Genomic DNA, 18815 nt, shown 5'->3' with positions numbered 1-18815 from the left:
TTAGTACTATTATTAATCGTTAGTTATAGCGCTATATAATAAGCGATTATATAAGCAGCGTCGCCTTTTTAACGTCGCCGTACCCCTAAATTACGTATCTAGACTTCTCGTACGGCTAGGGTATTCTTTTCCCTTTAATCTTACGAACTATTTATAATTTAAATATATAAAGGTTTATATGTTTTTTTAAGTTATATAAGATAAATCGATAGACTCCTCGATCGTAAAGAGTATCTATTTCGATAAGATCTAATCCCTTATACGGCTTTTTAATAGTTATAATTACGCCTTTTTTACGTAGTTTAACCGCTAGCTCGAAATCGGCTTTCTCTTTTACTATATAAAAAGTATTAATTACCTCGTTACTAGTAAAAAATTATTATATTAGGGCTTACCGTCGTAGTCTTTTACGACGTCTCGCTAATAATATTAGTACCTTTTTAGCAATATCCTCTTCCTCGTCGTCTATTAGTACTACTACGACGATTTTATTAAAAATAATTTCCTATACCTCTACTACGGGTTATATAGTTTCCCCTAGCTTTTCTTCTTTTTATAAGTTAGAAATCACCTCGTTAGGATCTATATAATACGGTCTAACTACTACAATTAATACTTTAAGTAGCTAGTCGCGATCTCTCGCGACTATATAAGAGCGCTCGTTAATAAAAATTAACTTATATAGCCTAGTCTACTATTAAGTAATTTCGCGCTATACTCGTATATCCGAATTTAGTAATATATCTAGATTATCCCCTATATCGGGCCTATTACGCGTAGTAATTACCTCGTTAACTTACCTTTTTATACTTACCTCGCGTAGTACCCGTATTACTTTTTTAACTACTTAGGCTCGTTAGCTTATGCCTAGCGACGGTAGCGAGGCTAAGGTCGTTCTTAAATATACTCTAAATATTAATAGCGTTAGTATAAGTCCGTTAGGCCCTATAGTATCGTTATAGTATTTAAGTACTATTTAAAAGCATTCGTCGTTAGTAAAATCCGGATTTTCCTCTTTAATAATTCTAAACGCCCTTTTTAACTACTAGTATACCCTTTTTACCTTTTTAATACTATAGTACGCTTTAACGGGTACGACTTTTAGCTATATACTATAGGCCGTCGTATTATCCCTAAATTCTACCGACTTAAAGCTAGTACTAGCGTCGGTTTTAATACTATCTAGCGGTCCTTAGTATATATCGATCTAGCTTTTTCGTAGGGCTGCCTATACTATCTTTACTCATAAATCTTAAAGGAATTGCCCTATTTAAAAGGATATAGCTACGTCGATTATATATAGTACTAACTAACTATTTAAGTAGAAGATATCGATAACGATTTCCTAGTTAAAGTTAAGCTCATTACGCAATTTAAACTTAAATTTACATAGGCTCTGCGCATTTATCTAATATTAGTAACATACTTTTATTAACTACTCTAGCGCCCCTATTTTAATATTATTATTACTTAATTACTTTAAGAGGTTATATAGCCTCGTAACCGACGGGTACCCGAATCTCTAATATAGTTTTTTAAGCTTACTTTTCGTTAGGTAATTAATCGACTTCGTATCGTTAATAAGCTTTATAAATATATACCCCCATCGTTATTTAACTATCTCGAAGTACTTACTACTAGAGATTTTATTCTTCGTATTATCGAATATAATACCTAGTTAATCTATATCTTTTAAACATAGGAGAAATGGGGTATTAACGGGTAAAATATAGAAAATTATCGTTCCGAAGTACGTCTCTACTTCTATTATACTTAGGGCGACGATTTCCTTACCTAGGCTAAAACTAATCCTTATAATACCCGCTATTAACGTATTAAGCGTTACTAGCGCGATCTTTTATAGTACCTAGAATTACCCTTTTTTTCTAATTAATTATTATAATACCTTAGTATCTAGGATAATCTTATAGAAATTATTTAGGCCGTACCTTTCGCTCGTATAAAATATCTATACGAGCTTAGTATTCGAGGGATCTAAGTAGTATAAAAAGGACCCCTCTAGCTACCGCTAAATATGCTTAGTACTATATCCTTTTTTTTTTAAATATTAAGAGAGATAGCGTCTTCTTTTTAATTATTAAAATAATAGGCTTTGGCTATATTAAATTTGCCCTTTCGGCCGCCTCCGTATCCGTTATCTAAGGGACCTTCTTTTACTATTCGTATATAAAAGCCTACTTATTAAGAGCTTCTACTACCCTCTATTCGTTTAGCCTCGTATATCCTTTAAAGGCTAACGGGGTAAAAAAAGAGTAATTAATATCTTTAATTTTATTATAATCTAATTCGTTAGTATAAGGGGTAAGATCTTCTTTATTTTTTAAATCTCTTATGGGGGGTATATACTTTAGGCCGCTACTTTAGCTACCGTCGCTAGGTTTTATACCCCTAGATCTGCCTTTATATATAACGAGGAATTAGTTAAACCGACGAGGGCTAGTTTTACCGTCTACTACCCTCGACTTTTTATACTATTTATATAATTTAGTACGCTCTTCCTTAAAGTAGTTACTTAATTAATATCTATCCTTTTTATAAACATAGTATTACTTCTTCTATTACCTTACTTATAAGTTAAATCTCTACTTATTTAACGAATCTAGGCCTCTTTACTAACGATTACCGTATCTAGCCTCTTTTCCTTTTTTATTATACGTTCAATCGACCTAATATTATTAATAAGGGCCGTCGTACGCTTAGAGGTAGGTTTAGTATAGTATTCTTACCTTAATATTAAAACTAGATCTTAGCCTCGAGTAGAGCGTCTCGTAGTCTTTAAGTACTTAGTATAGGGTAATCTTTACCTCTAATATACGCTAGATTACGGTATAAAAATATTTAACTTTCCGCTCGTTTATCCCCTTATTTAGCTAAGTTTTTATTAGCTTATCGATTCGATCGATAAGCTCTTTAAGGATCTTTACTCGCGATTTACCCTCTATTATCCTAGTTATAAATATAAAAAAAATCGCTCGTAACTTAGATAGGAGCTCTAGGTTCTTATTATAGGTCTCGAAGCGGCTTTAGATTATGTTAATTATACTAAGGAAGTCGTTTCGATCGAGATTACGTACTACTTCGTAATAATAATTAAAGGCTTTGCTTACGAGTACGATATTAATTACTAAATAGTACTAGTATTCCCTAATTCTAACTTTTTTATAATAATTATAAAACATTATTAGGGTTTCTTATAAGACCTTATACTTCCCCTTAGAATATAATTTCTTTTTTAAGAAAATCTTTTTAAAGTCTATAAATTACCTCGTATTCGCTACTAGATTTTTAATATTTATATACGAACCCTGCGTCGCTACGTATTATTAATAACTTCGGGTCGTTTACCTCCTTTTTTATTAGCCGATTAGCGCCGAATTTCGTATTAGTAGCGGTAACGAGTTATAAATTAAAATAGGTAGAATTATTAATTATCGTACTTCTAGTATTATATTTTACCCCGGTATATCCTTTTATAACGATAGATTTCCGTTAGTAATTATAGGGAGGAAATCTAGGTCGTCTACCCTTTTTTTAAATTTATTAAAGCGATTATACGCTCTATCGACCTATACTTAGTTCTATAATACGAATTCCTCTTCTATAATTATCGCCATTAGTATTTCGTATAGCTCTCGTAATTATAATTATATTAATAATACCCCTTGCCTATAAAGGAATTTATTAACTACTTTCGCAATTCTTAAGCTTACGTTCGCGAACTATTTATCTAGCTAGTAGCTAAGGTCGTTTATAATCTTATAAAATAGGGGTTACCCCTATAGCCCCTTTTTTTTATAAACCTTAGTTAAATAGATTAATACCGCGTTAATTTACTTGCCGTTAAGCTAATTCGTAATTCTATATATCCATATCCTCTAATAGTCCGGGTTAATCTTTACCTACTTATAAAGGATTAGGATTCTATCTAGGATCGGGTTTTATCCTCTTCTTCTTTACCCTAACTTACTAAGGGTCGTGCTCTAGCTTATACCCGTATTAATAGTCGTTAGCGTATTTAATTTTAATAAGGATATATTTAATCCGCGCGTAGGTCGTAGTAAATCCGTACTTTTACTATTTAACGAATTTATCGGGGTTTAAGAAATTCCTACTTCTTTTTGTTATCTTACTATTACTCTTGTTTTTACTATTTTTAATTATTACTATTACCCTTTTAAATCGCTAGCTATTATACTTACTAAGATCCTCTTTTTTGTTTAATAAAAAAGGGTAAGTTTTAATAGTTCCTTTTAATAATAGTAGCGGCAGACGTTTATATTACTATAAGAAGATATAGTAATTAGTCTTAGGATCTTTATTAATTACCGATTTCCGCTATCCCGTATACTTCTAGCCTCCTAAACCTCGTGCTCTCTATAGTCTCTAAATAGCTTCTTTAGTTAATTTCTAATTACGGGCCGGCTATAGAAAAGTCGTTTAGTAAAAAAGCTACTCGGGGCAATAGTAAAAGGCTAGTCGCTCAAGCGGTTCCGTTAATTAACGTAGTTTAATATAATAAACGTCGACCTCTCGTAAGTAGTAAAGGGCTATAATTACTTAATTCCGTACGGTATTTAAGAATTACCTCCTTTTTTATCTACTTCTATAAGGTTAATTAGTATAAATTTCCTATCCCGTGCGGTATTAAGAAGTTATCTTTTTTACGTATCGAGATACCTTACCGATCTACGATAGTAGAATTTAATTACTAATTAATATTAGTATCCCTATTATAAAGTAGTTAGTTCGAACTATAGTTAACGAAGAGATTAATTAAACTATATAAATATCTGCATAGGTATAAAAAGGAGGTTCTAACTATAGGTTGGGCTGGCTACGATAATCGTAAATAGGGCCCCCCAATTGGCCCCTGCGCAGTCGGCTATATGCCGCGGTCGAATTGGACTTCTAATCCGACAGTTACTCTAGCGCCAGATCTTGAAAGAACGGGAGAACCAGCATCTGAACATAGCGCAGAAATTCTGCTCGGGGAGAGGATGTGATCTTGGCCTCATATACCGATCAAAGCTCTATAGGTGAGTATGCCTTGGCCAACGTCCGCAGTCGCAACTAGGTGGAAGACTCTTTCATGTCTGAATGGGATGAACGTGGTACGCGAGTAGCGGTAGATTCAACCGTGCCGCGAAGCCCATAGTGCCAAGCGTAGCGAGACATTGCGCGCAAGTCGGGAATACCACAGTTGGTTTGTTCTGTAACGCATCCAGCCGGAAGAGGGCAGTGATCCCATTCGTTCGGAGCGTGGGCGTGCCAAGGTCGAGTCAGTCTCTTGGAACACCGCTCCGCCTTGCTGGTGCGGGCTTAGATCGCGGTACACAGTCTTCTTCATTAACGCAATTAAGTCGGGCCACCTCTCATGACGACTTCGGCTGACATTTACGGATGTAACCAAACATCAGGTAGTGCCCGCTCGTACCCATCGAATTAATTCTCCGGATCTTGCCAATCTATATAGAGGTAGCCTGCCGCTGACACCTAGTCTATTGACACTGATATTGCTCTCGTGCATTTGACTGATACCAAATTGCAAAAACACATCATATGCAATCGAGTAATATGTCACTCCGAACTCTCTTCCGCGGTGCGATACACGTCATCCGATTCTTTCAGATGGCAAACCTCTCATTTACCACGTATACAATATGTTACGCGGCATGGCTACGAAGTCAGGAGTACCGCAACGTTATAAAGTATCATGACGTGTCGAATCAAACATTCCTTGACATGAAGGAAGCCGCTATGATCATAGCAGTTAGTAACTGTGTCCCCAGTGGTAGACTCCACAAGTACTGGGCGACCCTAACGTCGACTTCGGCAGTGCGCTGCCCTAGGTATCGAGGTCTTCATCAACTCAGACTTTAACAAACCATCGGATCCGCGTTTGTCGATAATGAGCCTTGCTGCTTACTCAATGGGTCTCTGCTTCTACGCCACCATGCCGGCGGCTCGACAATACTTGGCGCATAATGGTGCGTTAACGGACCTTGGTAGCTATGTCGACTTTTCAAAACTCGACACTGCGTTATGGCGTACCTCATTGGCGTATGGGATGGTTACGTGGTACGTGTCTCTGTTTCTGGGTGATATGGGGGTCAAAACTTCTGACTATTGCTGTTCAGGGCCTCGAGCGTGGTATTCGTACTGTCCACAGTTGTGGATCGAGCAGAAAGAGCCATTTTACAGAAGTCTGGCATAAGTGGTGTGGGACTGCATGCAATGGATCAGACCTTTCTTTCGCATGATCTCAAGTTAGACACTGGATCTCCTGTATGAACAAGATATGGTTCCTGCGGGATTTAGGACATGTCGATGGCATCCCTTGCTTCTCTCGAGTGCTATTCGCATCAGCATGCTTGATTAGATCCAAGATACCCACGTACTACTATCGAATGAATACAGAAACTTTGTTCGATCGTCCCACCGCCTTGTTCCATCCTCTTTTGATAAGAGGTTTGGGCTCTTTGGAAGAGTCCAACTAGATTTTTATGCCTGTTCAGCTGCAAAAAAGATTTGGACTCATGGCTCGACTGTCCCGTATTCGCACCAAAAGACACGCGACAGATCCTTGCTCATCCGAGGTGACGGCCAACTTGATTTTGTAGGAGCATGTCTGAACTAAACATTGCGCCAACAGTACGTTCCAGGAAATTGTTACAGATATGCTGCTTGACTCAAATCCTCCTGCCTAGGTAGAAGAACTTTCGATGCTGTCTCGACCTTCACTGGCATTACTTAATCACTTTGACACGATAGCCTTGGTATGCTTTTCATCATCATCGCGAGGTCCTTCCTAGCAAAGACTTAATTGTCTCTTGCTAAGCTCCTGACGAGACTACATGTATCGATACTACCGTGAAGTTGATTAGTACTCAGGTTGTACTCAAAGTGGACTTTCCGAATTTATAGCACCTGCGAGTTGCTGTAGGGATGAACCATGGCGAGGCAAGGAAGATAACTTTTCACAATGACTAAAGAGGAGGTGCGATGATTGGGATTATATGCTTCTAGATATCTGTCCAAATTTAGACATAGGCATACATAACAAAATATTAATAGTATGTCCAAGGGCTACTATTAGCTACATCTTGACGGTGACTCAAGGCGTGAAGAGTCTGATTAGAACCTAAAATCATGGTTTTACGGTTATCATATGCTGCAAGAGGAGCCACATTTCTCAGAACGACCCCCAATAATGCTTGTCATAATCGCCTTCGGGCTTCCAAAGCGGTGCCGGAGTATAGACCGGAATGGGGACGTCGGCTACTGGATGTTAGCGGAAAGCAGCGGGTGATGGCATTCGGTTTCGACTTACTTCCATATCCGGTATTTGGCAAGGCCCAAGTTGGCGACGGAGGGGCCGTCCAACCTGTCGGTGATGCCGTGATAGTATAGGTACTGGTGTAGGGTGCAGGTGACGCCTTAGCTGCAAGTGATTTGATACCGTTGCCCGTCCCATAAGAGTTATCTCCGGCGCCAAAGATGTTGCTAATTTTATTGACGACGCTAGTACCAGACTCTGTCCAGAGACTGAATTTCTCCACAGTAACATTTGTAGCATATGTCAGGTCATTAGCGATCAGATACAAAGGTGGCCGCTTAGCACCATCGGCGACGGAGCCTAGGTTCCTACTCTTAGCAATGATCAATCCCGCGTCAGATTACGACATAAAGGCTTACCGGAGAAGTTGCGGAAGACGAGATTGCTCAGAGCAACAGCACCGGTATCTGGCTCAAATGTGTTTTGCCAGTATTGGTTGACGTCCAACCCATAGAGAGATGCCTTGGAGCGAAAGTTTTCGAATGTCACGTTTGTGACATACCCTGAGCCTCCAGGGTATGTCTTGATGAATGCGATGTTGTTTCCCTGAATGATGCTGATGTTGCGTGCATGCTGCTCAATTTTAGTAGGCATAACCAGAAACGACTGATATGATCCTTACGATGTTGGCGATGGAAGCAGAGACATTCAAACTGCCGATAGAGATTCCAGATCCTGCTTGGTTGCAGACCAAATTCTCTACCAAAGCATGGTTAGAAGGGCTCTTGACGGAAACGCACTCGTCTCGGTTGGTGACCTAGCAGCGAGTCAACATTGGCGATTGACTCGAAATCGGATCGTACAGGACATGTACCTCAATGTCGTGGATCCAGTAATTCGTGCCCACTACGTCGACACCATCATATGAGCCAAGGTTAGCGCCTCGGATTGTTAGGTGGTAAACCTCAAGGTTGACAGCAAAATCGAAGACAATATGAAACTTAGGACTGTCAACCAGAATAAGATCATGGACTGCAGTGTTGATGGGAGAAATCAGGCGGATCAGTCGGGGACGGAAAGTGCTGCGAGTCGTTAGCAAATGCCATTCATATCAATCATCGTGAATGGGTGGTTCATTGAATTCCGTACTTGGCGAGGTTTCTGTACAGGTAGCCTTGACCCTGAATGGCACCCTTCCCATTCTTGGAGTAAAACTCGAAGTCGACGGCTACCAGTGTTAGTCACTCTCACGACATGAGAGGAGAAGAAACGTACGATTGATGATTGTGATGCCGTTCTGCAGAAATTGGCCATCGCCTTCGCCGTTGATGGTTGCGTTCAGCGGCCCAACTCCAGCGAAGCCTTGCAAGATCAACTCACGATCAACAGTCCAGTTGCCACCGTACGCCAGGGTAATGAGACCGTCGAGTTGAAAAGCCCAATTGGTTCCATTCGACAGAATCACCGTGCGCTTGATCAGGTACTGGCCATCAGGGACAATGAGCCGGCTTCCCGCGTGAGGTAGGACGCATGTCTTGAAAGCTTTCTCTACGGCATCAGCGGCGTCTGTGGAGTTATCGTTAACTGCTCCGTAGTTCAGGATATTACACTCTGTTGTTTTCTGGCTCAAACTTGTGGTTGGTCCGACCGCACCAGTAAGCTGAGCTGCCGCCCGCCATGCTGAGACGAAGCCTAAGAAGTAAGTGGCTTTCATTGTCTGATCTCGCTATGATAGAGTAATTGTCACGAGTTATGGCACGCAGCAATGGGCATACGGAGTGTGGTAAAAGTGGCTTAACTATCAAAGTGGAAATAGACAAAAGGAAAAAGTCTATATACACGATGTCTGAGATAGACACGTGATTCAGCACGTGACGGGCACTTCGTGAGATGCGATTACTATCCCTGTTACGTGACAGTAATCCTACCTTATGTAGAATGTTCTTTATTTTCAACTACTAAAAAGGTGAAACGCGAGCATTAAATACAAACAGAACGTCTCTTTAACTCTGTTTATCTCGAAGAGAAGGACAATCCTTCATTCAAATCACGACATTTGATGACCTTATTCACAATGCGCTGATATATGGGCTCTATCAGATGAGCTTGCCGATCAGGATCTTGAAGCTTGCTTGGAGCCTGAGCAATAGTAAGCAGCCGAGTATTGACTCATGAGGGAAATTCCCCTCCTCGTGATGTCGAAGTTTATGGTATCGCGGAAAGATCTAGGGCATCCCGAAGCCCCGTCTGACAGCCTTTCGGGCTTTCGTCTAGTTGTAGACTAGACCGTTTCCAAGGAAGTTGACTAGAGCTTGTCAGCTTCAGGTGAATGCCATCAATATGTGGCCTTGACGGCTGGGGTCAAAGCTGAGAAGTGAGGGACGAACATGCGTTCATCAAGTGAGGATACGATCCAATTATCCAGGCAACGGAGCTTTAGAAATGATACCAAAAAGTGTTGGTGAAACAAGCGTTCTACTAGCTTGGAAAAGGCATGGAGTCTGCAAGCAATTCCCAAAACTGCCAAGCTAATGTTGCCCCCTGTGATTGCGTGATCAAGTCAACTCTCGACCGGCTTATCCCCAAGCTTCCGAAGCTATTGTAGAACATAACTCACGGTATTGGTGGAATTTGAGCTGTCACTTGCCGACATCCGACAATCAATATTGTCGTGAAAGAATTCGAGTGGGACCGTACTTTAAGTTTGTAATGTGGGTTGTCATGATGCCTCACTCTGAGGAGAGACACGATGTGTGGCGGCCGGGAAACCGGCATCTCGAGTACTTTTGCTTCGGGTACAACTAGATAAGAACGGTAAGGGTATCATTATATGTGAAGACGTCATAATCCTGAATTTCACATCATTCGTATGCGTTCGAACTGACATCGTGGGCGTCTCTTGCGAGACAACACTTCTTTGTCTTGTGCAACTCCAAGCTACTTCGCAGGCTGCATCTGATCCTCCCGTCCTCAACAAGCCCAGATTCAACTCTTGGTCATTTTGCTCACAAAAATGGCGCCAAGAAATGTTCTCTTGCTCGTCGCAGACGACTTGGGCAAACAGCTCGGCTGCTACGGCTGTACTTACATTAAAACACCAAACATCGATAAGCTCGCCGCCGAAGGCACCAGATTCGACAATGCTTTTGCAAGCACCGCATCCTGCAGTGGAAGTCGCTCAACCATTTACACCGGCCTTCACACTCACCAGAATGGCCAGTACGGACTCAACAGTGGAAAACATCACTTCATGACGTTTGATCACATCGTGTCCGGTCCTGCTCTGCTCGCCAAGAACGGGGTTCGTACCGGAATTATCGGAAAGGTCCACGTCGGGCCTGATGCGGTATATCCCTGGGAATGGCGGGCCGAGAGCTTGACGCGAGATGTATGGTGGTCCTCTCAGCGTGCGGCAGAGTTCTTCAGTGCCTCCAAGGAAGATGGTCGGCCATTTGTACTCACAGTCGGATACCATGATCCTCACCGCGACCGCACGCGTGGAGGTTTCGGCAATGATGAACCTGTCGACGAAAAAATCAAGAGTATTACGTACAGACCGGAGGACATGATCGTTCCTGGATTTCTGTCCGATACTCCCGGTGTGCGACAGGAGCTTGCGAGTTATGCAGAAGCCATCAGCCGTCTTGACCAAGGCGTTGGCATGATTCTTCACGAGCTAGAAGAATCTGGCTATGCGAAGGACACCTTGGTCATTTTTATGAGCGACAATGGCCCTCCTTTCTTGAACTCCAAGACTACATTGTATGACGCTGGTATTCGGCTCCCTCTCATTGCTAGACTTCCAGGTTCAGCTTCATCCGTCAACCCGAATCTTGTATCTTATGTAGACGTTCTGCCTACAATCTTGGACTGGATCTTAGGCGATGCCTCAGGCGAAGCCAAGTCGCAGCTTGCCGGTCGCTCATTCTTCGACATCGTCAACGAGAACCACGATCTCGCCGACTGGGATCATGTCTTTGGCTCTCACACATTCCATGAGTCCACCAACTATTGGCCAACACGTTACATCAGAACCAGGCGTTACAAGTATCACCGCAATATTGCCTGGAGGCTTGACTTTCCCTTCGCCAACGATATTTACGGCTCGCTGACATGGGAAGATATTCGAAATGCGGATCAGAATCCAAAAATGATCGGCGAGAGACAACTCAAGGACTACTTCTTCCGCCCTGCAGAAGAATTGTATGATTTGGTGAATGATCCCAACGAAGTCAAGAACTTGGCAAAGGACCTGGACTATCAAGATGTGCTGAAGGAGCTACAAACGAGATTGGAAGACTGGCAGAGGAGGACGAACGACCCTTGGTTATTTCGAGACGGCATATCGGTTCTCCTTAACAAGCATCATCTTGATGCTGGTCTCGAAGTGCCTGATCAATGGGATCTTGATGTTGAGCATCCCGAGACAAAGGGCAACAATGTACAGAAATATCAAAACCAGCCTTTCGGTATCACTGGCCCTAGATCCTGATAGAATTTCGCTGTCATCAAATAAAAGCCGTGATGTAAACTTTCCAATCGATTTTCTGATATTGTTTCTTTTTACCAGTAGTTTCTTGACAAAGGGCACGGCTCATTGAGGCTTGGCAGCTGATGCCTTGAGAGACATACCCTGCAACCTAAGTCCTGGCAAGTTGTCCCATTTCATGCAGGCTTCTGTAAGACAGAAAACATTCCAGGCGAAACGTGGAACTCCCCGCCAGCAGTTCTCGCCCAGACCCTGGAGCAGTGCTTACTGAAGTGAAAGTGCCTCGGCTCGATTCCTGGCAAGGGGACGTTGAAGGTGACATCGGCGCAGATCTTGTACCATACAGCTGGTATCCCAGAGACAAGAAATATCATTCTCTAAACAGCCTAGCATACCGTTATCGCCTGAAAGATGGATCCGGCGCGAAGGATTAGGCACATACGAAAGCAACCACCAAAGGTCTCGATGCTCACACAAACTGGAAGATTTGTGGTTGGTCAGATGCTCCCGACCACGCGGTTCGCCAAGATGGAAAGAGACAATCTCCCGAGCCTTGCCAAGCGCTTAATCGTTTGTGGCAGACAAGGGTGCCTGAAGGATTGCTAGGCCGGTGTGTTCACCATCTTTCCCCATTATGTCGTGATGGCCTGCGGATGATCATTGCCGAAAGACCTACCAAAAGCTTGTCTTCACAATAAAGTCTTGGCAGGGCATGGGTTTTGCACCTTGACAAGGGAATATGATGATACGAGCGGTTATTTCCAGTAAGGAAATGTACCTGAAGAAGGAAATCACGTCGAGTTGGTTGTCGATGGTGTGCGACCTCGGTGTTCATTGTGCCGTTTTTCGCAAAATGTCACAGCGATCCAACACCATGTATATCAATCCTTCGAAATTCCAGCGATGGAGATGGTTTTGGAAAGAGTAGGCCCTGATAATCTTCGCTAACAAGTTTTCGGATCAGCTAACTCGTTCTTTAAGCTGCAGCCATGACTTCGCAGAAGCCTCCAGTCATTGAAGTCCCCTCAGACGGGGAGAGGGTCTCATCAGGTGTGCACGACATCGATACGAAGACCCCCTCGTTCGAGATTGACTCGCCCAAAGACGAGGTCAGCGACTTGGCCGAACCCCAAGATACGACCAAAAACGTCAGCTTTTGGGAAGCACTCACCCGTCGCAATGCGCCGCGAGATCTCGATGCTATCGCAACAGAGCGAAGCGTGTTTGACGATCCCAGCTTGGCGCCCTTCTACCAGCCCCCACCAGAGTACGAGAACGTCCATCGCTTTGATCCGAAGGAGCGATGGACACATCGCGAAGAACGTTCTGTCCGCCGAAAGACAGACTTCAAGATCTTTGCCTGGATTTTGGTCATGTTTTTCGGTCTCAATATCGACAGAGGCAATCTCGGCAATGCTGCGGCAGATAATCTCCTCAAGGACCTGCATATCAACACTAACGACTACAATAACGCCCAGAACATGTATCGTATCGGATTTCTGATCGCCGAAGTTCCGTCTCAAATGATTGGAAAACGGCTTGGACCTGATCGATGGATCCCCGTTCAGATTATGCTCTGGAGTCTGGCGTCCGGAGGTCAGTTCTTCATGCACAACCGGGCTGGCTTCTTCGCCTGCCGGTTCTTTATCGGTCTCTTCATGGGTGGCTTCATTCCGGACTCCGTTCTGTACCTGTCTTACTTTTACAAGAAGACTGAGATGCCCATTCGCCTGGCCCTCTTCTGGTTCGTCGACTCCATGTCCGGTGTCATAGCATCCTTCATGGCCTATGGAATCCTGCACTTGCGCGGCGTTGCAGGAAAGGAAGGATGGCGATGGCTCTTCCTGATCGAGGCTCTTGTTAGTTTCGTCATCGGCGCTGCCAGCTTTCTGTTCCTAGTCCCCGGCCCGACGCAGACGAAAACGTGGTGGAACCCCAAAGGCTACTTCAACGAGCGCGAGGAGAAGATCATCGTCAATCGGGTTCTCCGTGACGACCCTTCTAAGAGCGACATGCATAATCGAGAATCGCTATCTCTGGGCATGCTCTGGAAGAGTCTGAAGGATTACGACCTGTGGCCGGTGTACCTCATTGGCATCCTCTTTGAGATTCCTACTGCGCCGCCAAAGACGTACCTCACGCTGTCTCTCAAGGCTCTCGGCTTCAGTACCTTCAACGTTACTCTGCTCGCAATCCCTGTCACTGTCTTCGCAGCGGTAAACATGTTGTGGGTTACGTTCCTTACTGAAAGGTTCCATCAAATCGCCATCATCGGCCTGCTCTCGCAGGTTTGGGTATTGCCGCTGCTCATCGTCGAATACACTTCCATCGAGAGCCTGTCGCCGTGGGCGCAGTATGCCGTTACTTTCATGATTCTTGGCCAGCCGTCTACACACGCCGCGCACGTCGGATGGTGTTCTAGACTTTCGAACGCCGTTAGGACCAGAGCTATCAGTGCTGCGCTCTACAACATCACCATTCAGCTGTCCGGAATCGCCTCGTCGAATATCTATCGAGAGGATGATAAACCTCATTACCACCGAGGTAATAAGAACTTGATCGCAATCACTGTGGCAACGATATTTGCGTATGCTTTTGCCAAGACATACTACACTCTTCGCAACAAGTCCAAGAGGACGAAATGGAACAGCATGTCGGAAGAGGAGAAGACGGCGTATCTGGCTAATACTAGCGACGAAGGAAACAAGCGTTTGGATTTCTTCTTCGATAGCTAAGTCTTGGCGGCTATCCGCCCCCGCCCGACAGGTTCTGCATAGAGTCTGGTTTCGATCATAGGATTTGCAAGAAGACGCAATGCCAGTCGATGGGGTTGAAATATCTATCACACTCAATAATACCTGCTGAGCACCACTTCCGTTCAATTGCAAACAATTTTACACCCGTAACGAGACAGAAACTCTTAATCCATACTCTCAGTTTACAACTCCTCAAGTTGATTGATATTTATCGCGCCAACGCCAAATACACTACTATAAGTCGTAAAATCTAAGCCTCTTTTTGGGAATTGTTGGTATCCCTATTATAGGGTAGTTGGTTCGAACCGTAGTTAACGAAGAGATTGATTGAACTATCTAGATATTTACGTAGGTATAAAAAGGAGGTTCTAACTATAGGTTAGGCTAGTTACGATAATTATAAATAGGGCCCCTAATTAGCCCCTACGTAGTTGGCTATATGCCGCGGTCGAATTAGATTTCTAATCCGATACTAACTTTCTCTTTTTTTTATTAATTTAACCGCTACGGTTAGAGGTATAATTTGACCTCGGGCCCGTTTACTAGGTCGTCTCTTTTTCCCCCTTTTCTTTATTCTTTTTATATAACCTATTCCTCTATTCGTATAATAACTTTTCCGCTACTTACGAATTACTCTAATCCCTTATTTAGTACTGCTTTTATAAAAGCGTCTGCGAGGTTATTTTTATTATTAATCTAACGGATCTCGAGTATTTCGCGCCTTTTATACGATTACTTAAGGGCTATAATATTAATTATAAGCCTCTTTTCTTTCGTCGTTCCTAATTTAACGAAGTATTCGTATAGCGAGTAGGAATTAGTATAGATAACCGTTAGAATAAGTAAAAGGCTAATTCGATCGGTAATTTTTTTTAGCGTCGTTAAAATCGCGTGGGAGAGGTTAACGCCGTTAACTATACTATAAACCTCCGACGCTAGTATACTTCTCGTTACCCGCTTATTTTTAGTTAATGAGTAATAGATTATATTACTATATATAGTGAATTCGCTCTTACTTATACTCTCGTTAGCTAGGATAATAATATACCCTAATTACGAAATAAGGTCGTTATTATTCGTAAATAACCTATTAACGAAGACGTAGAGCTTACTAGTCGTAAGGTCGATTGGGTAGTAAACGAGACTTCGATTAAGATTCGTTTATTACTATTTAAGCCGCTTATTAAGTACCTCGACGTCTCGTTCGGTTAGATTTATAGCCTGCGCTACCCTAGCGTAGTTAAAAGTTACCTCGGGCTAATAAATACTCGTAATATATGCCCCTTGCATAAGCTTAGCCTTATACCGCTTTTTAATATCGGTTACGTTTAGGTTAACGAGGTTAATTTTCTCGCCCTACCCCTTTTACTAAAAAACGACGGTTTCTCTTTTAATTATGAGAATCCCGCCGTTAAATACTAAGGGGGTGTTTATTATAAGGACCTCTTTTAGCTTCGTTACGAAGCCCGCTTTTTAGAGCTCCTTATCCTCTTTTTTTATAAAGTTAATATTAGATAGGCCTAATATATCGTCGGTTTGTATTCCGACGATCCTAAATTAGTTACCTTCGTACTCCGTAACTAGTAAGCACGGGTCGTACGTAGAGGTAACTATTAATAGTTAATTAATATAAAAATCGTAGTAGGTAGCTTACTAATGGGTGCCCGATTTTGCGAGCCTATATAGTAGCTTAAGTACTTTAATAATCGTGCCTTTTAGGTACTTACTAGCTATTTCCTTTAGTAAATAGGCTAGGATTTTCCTTATGAGCCCTGTAGCCGATTGGGTATATACCTAGGTAATATTATAGCTCTAAATCTCGTATCCCTTCTTTTGTAGCGATGCTATTAGTGCTATTATTAATCGTTAGCTATAGCGCTATATAGTGGGTAATTATATAAGTAGCGTCGCTTTTTTAACGTCGCCGTACTCTTAAATTACGTATCTAGACTTCTCGTACGGTTAGGGTATTCCTTTTCTTTTAATTTCACGAACTATTTACGATTTAAATATACGGAGGTTTATATACTTTTCTAAATCGTAAAGGATAAATTAATAGACCCCTCGATCGCGCAAAGTATTTACTTCGATAAGATCTAATCCCTTATATAGCTTTTTAGTAGTTATAATTACGCCTTCTTTACGTAGTTTAACTACTAGCTCGAAATCGGCTTTCTCTTTTACTATATAAAAGGTATTAATTACCTCGTTATTAGTAATAAATTGCCGCGTTGGTGCTTACTATCGTAGTCTCTCGCGACGTATTAGTGCCCTTTTGGTAATTTCCTCTTCCTCGTCGTTTATTAGTCCTATTACGACGATTTCGTTAAGGATGATTTTCTATACCTCTACCGCGGGTTATATAGCTTCCCTTAGCTCTTTTTCTTCTTATAGGCTAGAAATCACTTTGATAGGATCTACATAATATAGTCTAACTACCGTAATTAATACTTCGAGTAGCTAGTTGCGATCTCTCGCGACTACGTAAGAACGCTCGTCGATAGAAATTAATTTATATAGCCCAGCCTATTGTTAAGTAATTTTGCGCTATACTCGTATATCTGAATTTAGGGGCATATCTAAATTAACCCCTATATTAGGCCCATTGTGCGCAGTAATTGCCTTATTAACTTACCTTTTTATACTTACCTCGCGCAGTACCCGTATTACTTTTTTAACTACTTAAGCTCGCTAGCTTATATCTAGCGATAGTAGCGAGGCTAAGGTCGTTCTTAAATATACTCTAAATACTAGAAGCGTTAGTATAAGCCCGTTAGGCCCTATAATATCGTTATAGTATTTGAGTGCCGTTTAGAGGTATTCGTCGTTATCGGAATCGGGATTTTCCTCTTTAATAATTTTAAACGCTCTTTTTAACTACTAGTGCGCCCTTTCTACCTTTTTAATACTATAGTACGCTTCGACGGGCACGACTTTTAACTATATACCGTAGGCCGTTATATTTTCTTTAAATTCTACTAACTTAAAACTAGTACTAGCGTCGGTTCTAATACTATTTAGCGGTCCTTAGTATATATCGATCTAGCTTTTTCGTAGAGCTACTTATACTGTTTTTACTTATAAATCCCGTAGGAATTGCCCTACTTAGAATAATATAGCCTCGTCGATTATATATAGGACCGGTCAACTATTTAAGTAGAAAATATCGACGACGATTTCCTAATTAAAGTTAAGCTTATTACGTAATTTAAATTTAAATTTGCGTAAGCTCTGCGCATTTATTTAGTATTAGTAATATACTTTCGTTAACTACTTTAGCGCCCCTATTTCGATATTATTATTACCTAAATGCTTTAAGAGGTTATATAGCCTCGCGACCGACGGGTAGCCAAATCTCTAGTATAGTTATCTAAGCTTACTTTTCGTTAGGTAATTAATTAACTTCGTGTCGTTAGTAAGCCTTATAAACGCGTACCCCTATCGTCGTTTAACTATTTCGAAGTACTTACGGCTAGAGATTCTATTCCTCGTATTATTAAATATAATGCCTAGTCGATCTATGTCTTTTAGATATAGGAGAAATAGGGTATTAATGGGTAGGATATAGAAAGTTATCGTTCCGAAGTGCGTTTCTATTTCTACCGTACCTAGGGTAACGATTTCCTTACTTAGGCCGAAGCTAATCCTCGCAATACCCGCTATTAACATATTAAGCGTTACTAGCGCGATTTTCTATAGCGCCTAGAATTACCCTTTTCCTCTTATTAACTATTACGATGCCCCAGTGTCTAGGATAATCCTATAGAAATTATCTAGGCCGTACCTTTTGTTTGCGTAGAATGCCTATACGAGCTTAGTATTCGAGTAATTTAGGTAGTATAAAAAGGACCCCTCTAGCTACCCTTGGAATTGCTTAGTACCCTATCTCTTTTCTTTAGATATTAAGAGAGTAGAATTCTGCGCTATTAGATTCGTCCTTTTACCTACCTCCGTATCCGTTATCTAAGGGACCTTCCCTTATTATTTGTAGATAAAAGCCTACTTATTAAGGGCTTTTACTACCTTTTGTTCGTTTAGCCTCGTATATCCTCCTAAGGCTAACGGGGCGAAAAAAGAGTAGTTAATATCGTCGACTTTATTATAATCTAATTCGTTAGTATAGGGGGTAAGATCTTCCTTATTTTCCGAATCTCCTATAGGGTGCGGGTGCTTTAGGCCGCTAAATTAGCTACTTTCGCTAGGTTCCGTGCCCCCGGATCTACCTTTATATATAACGAGGAATTAGTTAAATCGATAAGGGCCAGTTTTGCTA

The 18815-nt window shown here is 41.8% G+C and overlaps 5 protein-coding genes across 5 annotated transcripts; 3 read left to right on the top strand and 2 right to left on the bottom strand.

The window, feature by feature from the left end:
* Positions 1-5580: 5580 nt before the first annotated feature.
* CLUP02_09921 (uncharacterized protein) lies at positions 5581-6312 on the top strand (the record flags this gene model as incomplete). Its single annotated transcript, XM_049288897.1, has 3 exons — positions 5581-5790; positions 5858-6099; positions 6159-6312. The coding sequence occupies 3 exons, from the start codon at positions 5581-5583 to the stop codon at positions 6310-6312; spliced, it is 606 nt and encodes a 201-aa protein (XP_049146041.1).
* Positions 6313-7213: 901 nt separating this feature from the next.
* On the bottom strand, positions 7214-9011 carry CLUP02_09920 (murein transglycosylase; the record flags this gene model as incomplete). The annotated part of the gene is made up of 7 exons (XM_049288896.1): positions 7214-7299; positions 7352-7657; positions 7717-7903; positions 7980-8114; positions 8172-8379; positions 8447-8525; positions 8573-9011. 7 exons carry the CDS (start codon positions 9009-9011, stop codon positions 7214-7216), a joined length of 1440 nt encoding a protein of 479 aa, XP_049146040.1.
* A 1299-nt stretch (positions 9012-10310) lies between these two features.
* Positions 10311-11789, top strand: CLUP02_09919 (uncharacterized protein; the record flags this gene model as incomplete). The annotated part of the gene is made up of 1 exon (XM_049288895.1): positions 10311-11789. The coding sequence occupies one exon, from the start codon at positions 10311-10313 to the stop codon at positions 11787-11789; it is 1479 nt and encodes a 492-aa protein (XP_049146039.1).
* A 986-nt stretch (positions 11790-12775) lies between these two features.
* On the top strand, positions 12776-14521 carry CLUP02_09918 (uncharacterized protein; the record flags this gene model as incomplete). The annotated part of the gene is made up of 1 exon (XM_049288894.1): positions 12776-14521. The coding sequence occupies one exon, from the start codon at positions 12776-12778 to the stop codon at positions 14519-14521; it is 1746 nt and encodes a 581-aa protein (XP_049146038.1).
* Positions 14522-17980: 3459 nt separating this feature from the next.
* On the bottom strand, positions 17981-18211 carry CLUP02_09917 (uncharacterized protein; the record flags this gene model as incomplete). Its single annotated transcript, XM_049288893.1, has 1 exon — positions 17981-18211. One exon carries the CDS (start codon positions 18209-18211, stop codon positions 17981-17983), a length of 231 nt encoding a protein of 76 aa, XP_049146037.1.
* Between the last annotated feature and the right edge of the window lie 604 nt (positions 18212-18815).

The sequence above is a fragment of the Colletotrichum lupini genome, chromosome 5 (assembly GCF_023278565.1).
Source record: "Colletotrichum lupini chromosome 5, complete sequence".
Taxonomy (NCBI): Eukaryota; Fungi; Ascomycota; class Sordariomycetes; order Glomerellales; family Glomerellaceae; genus Colletotrichum; species Colletotrichum lupini.
The sequence above is the reverse complement of the archived record's forward strand: the minus strand, read 5'-3'. Positions and strand labels throughout refer to the sequence as shown.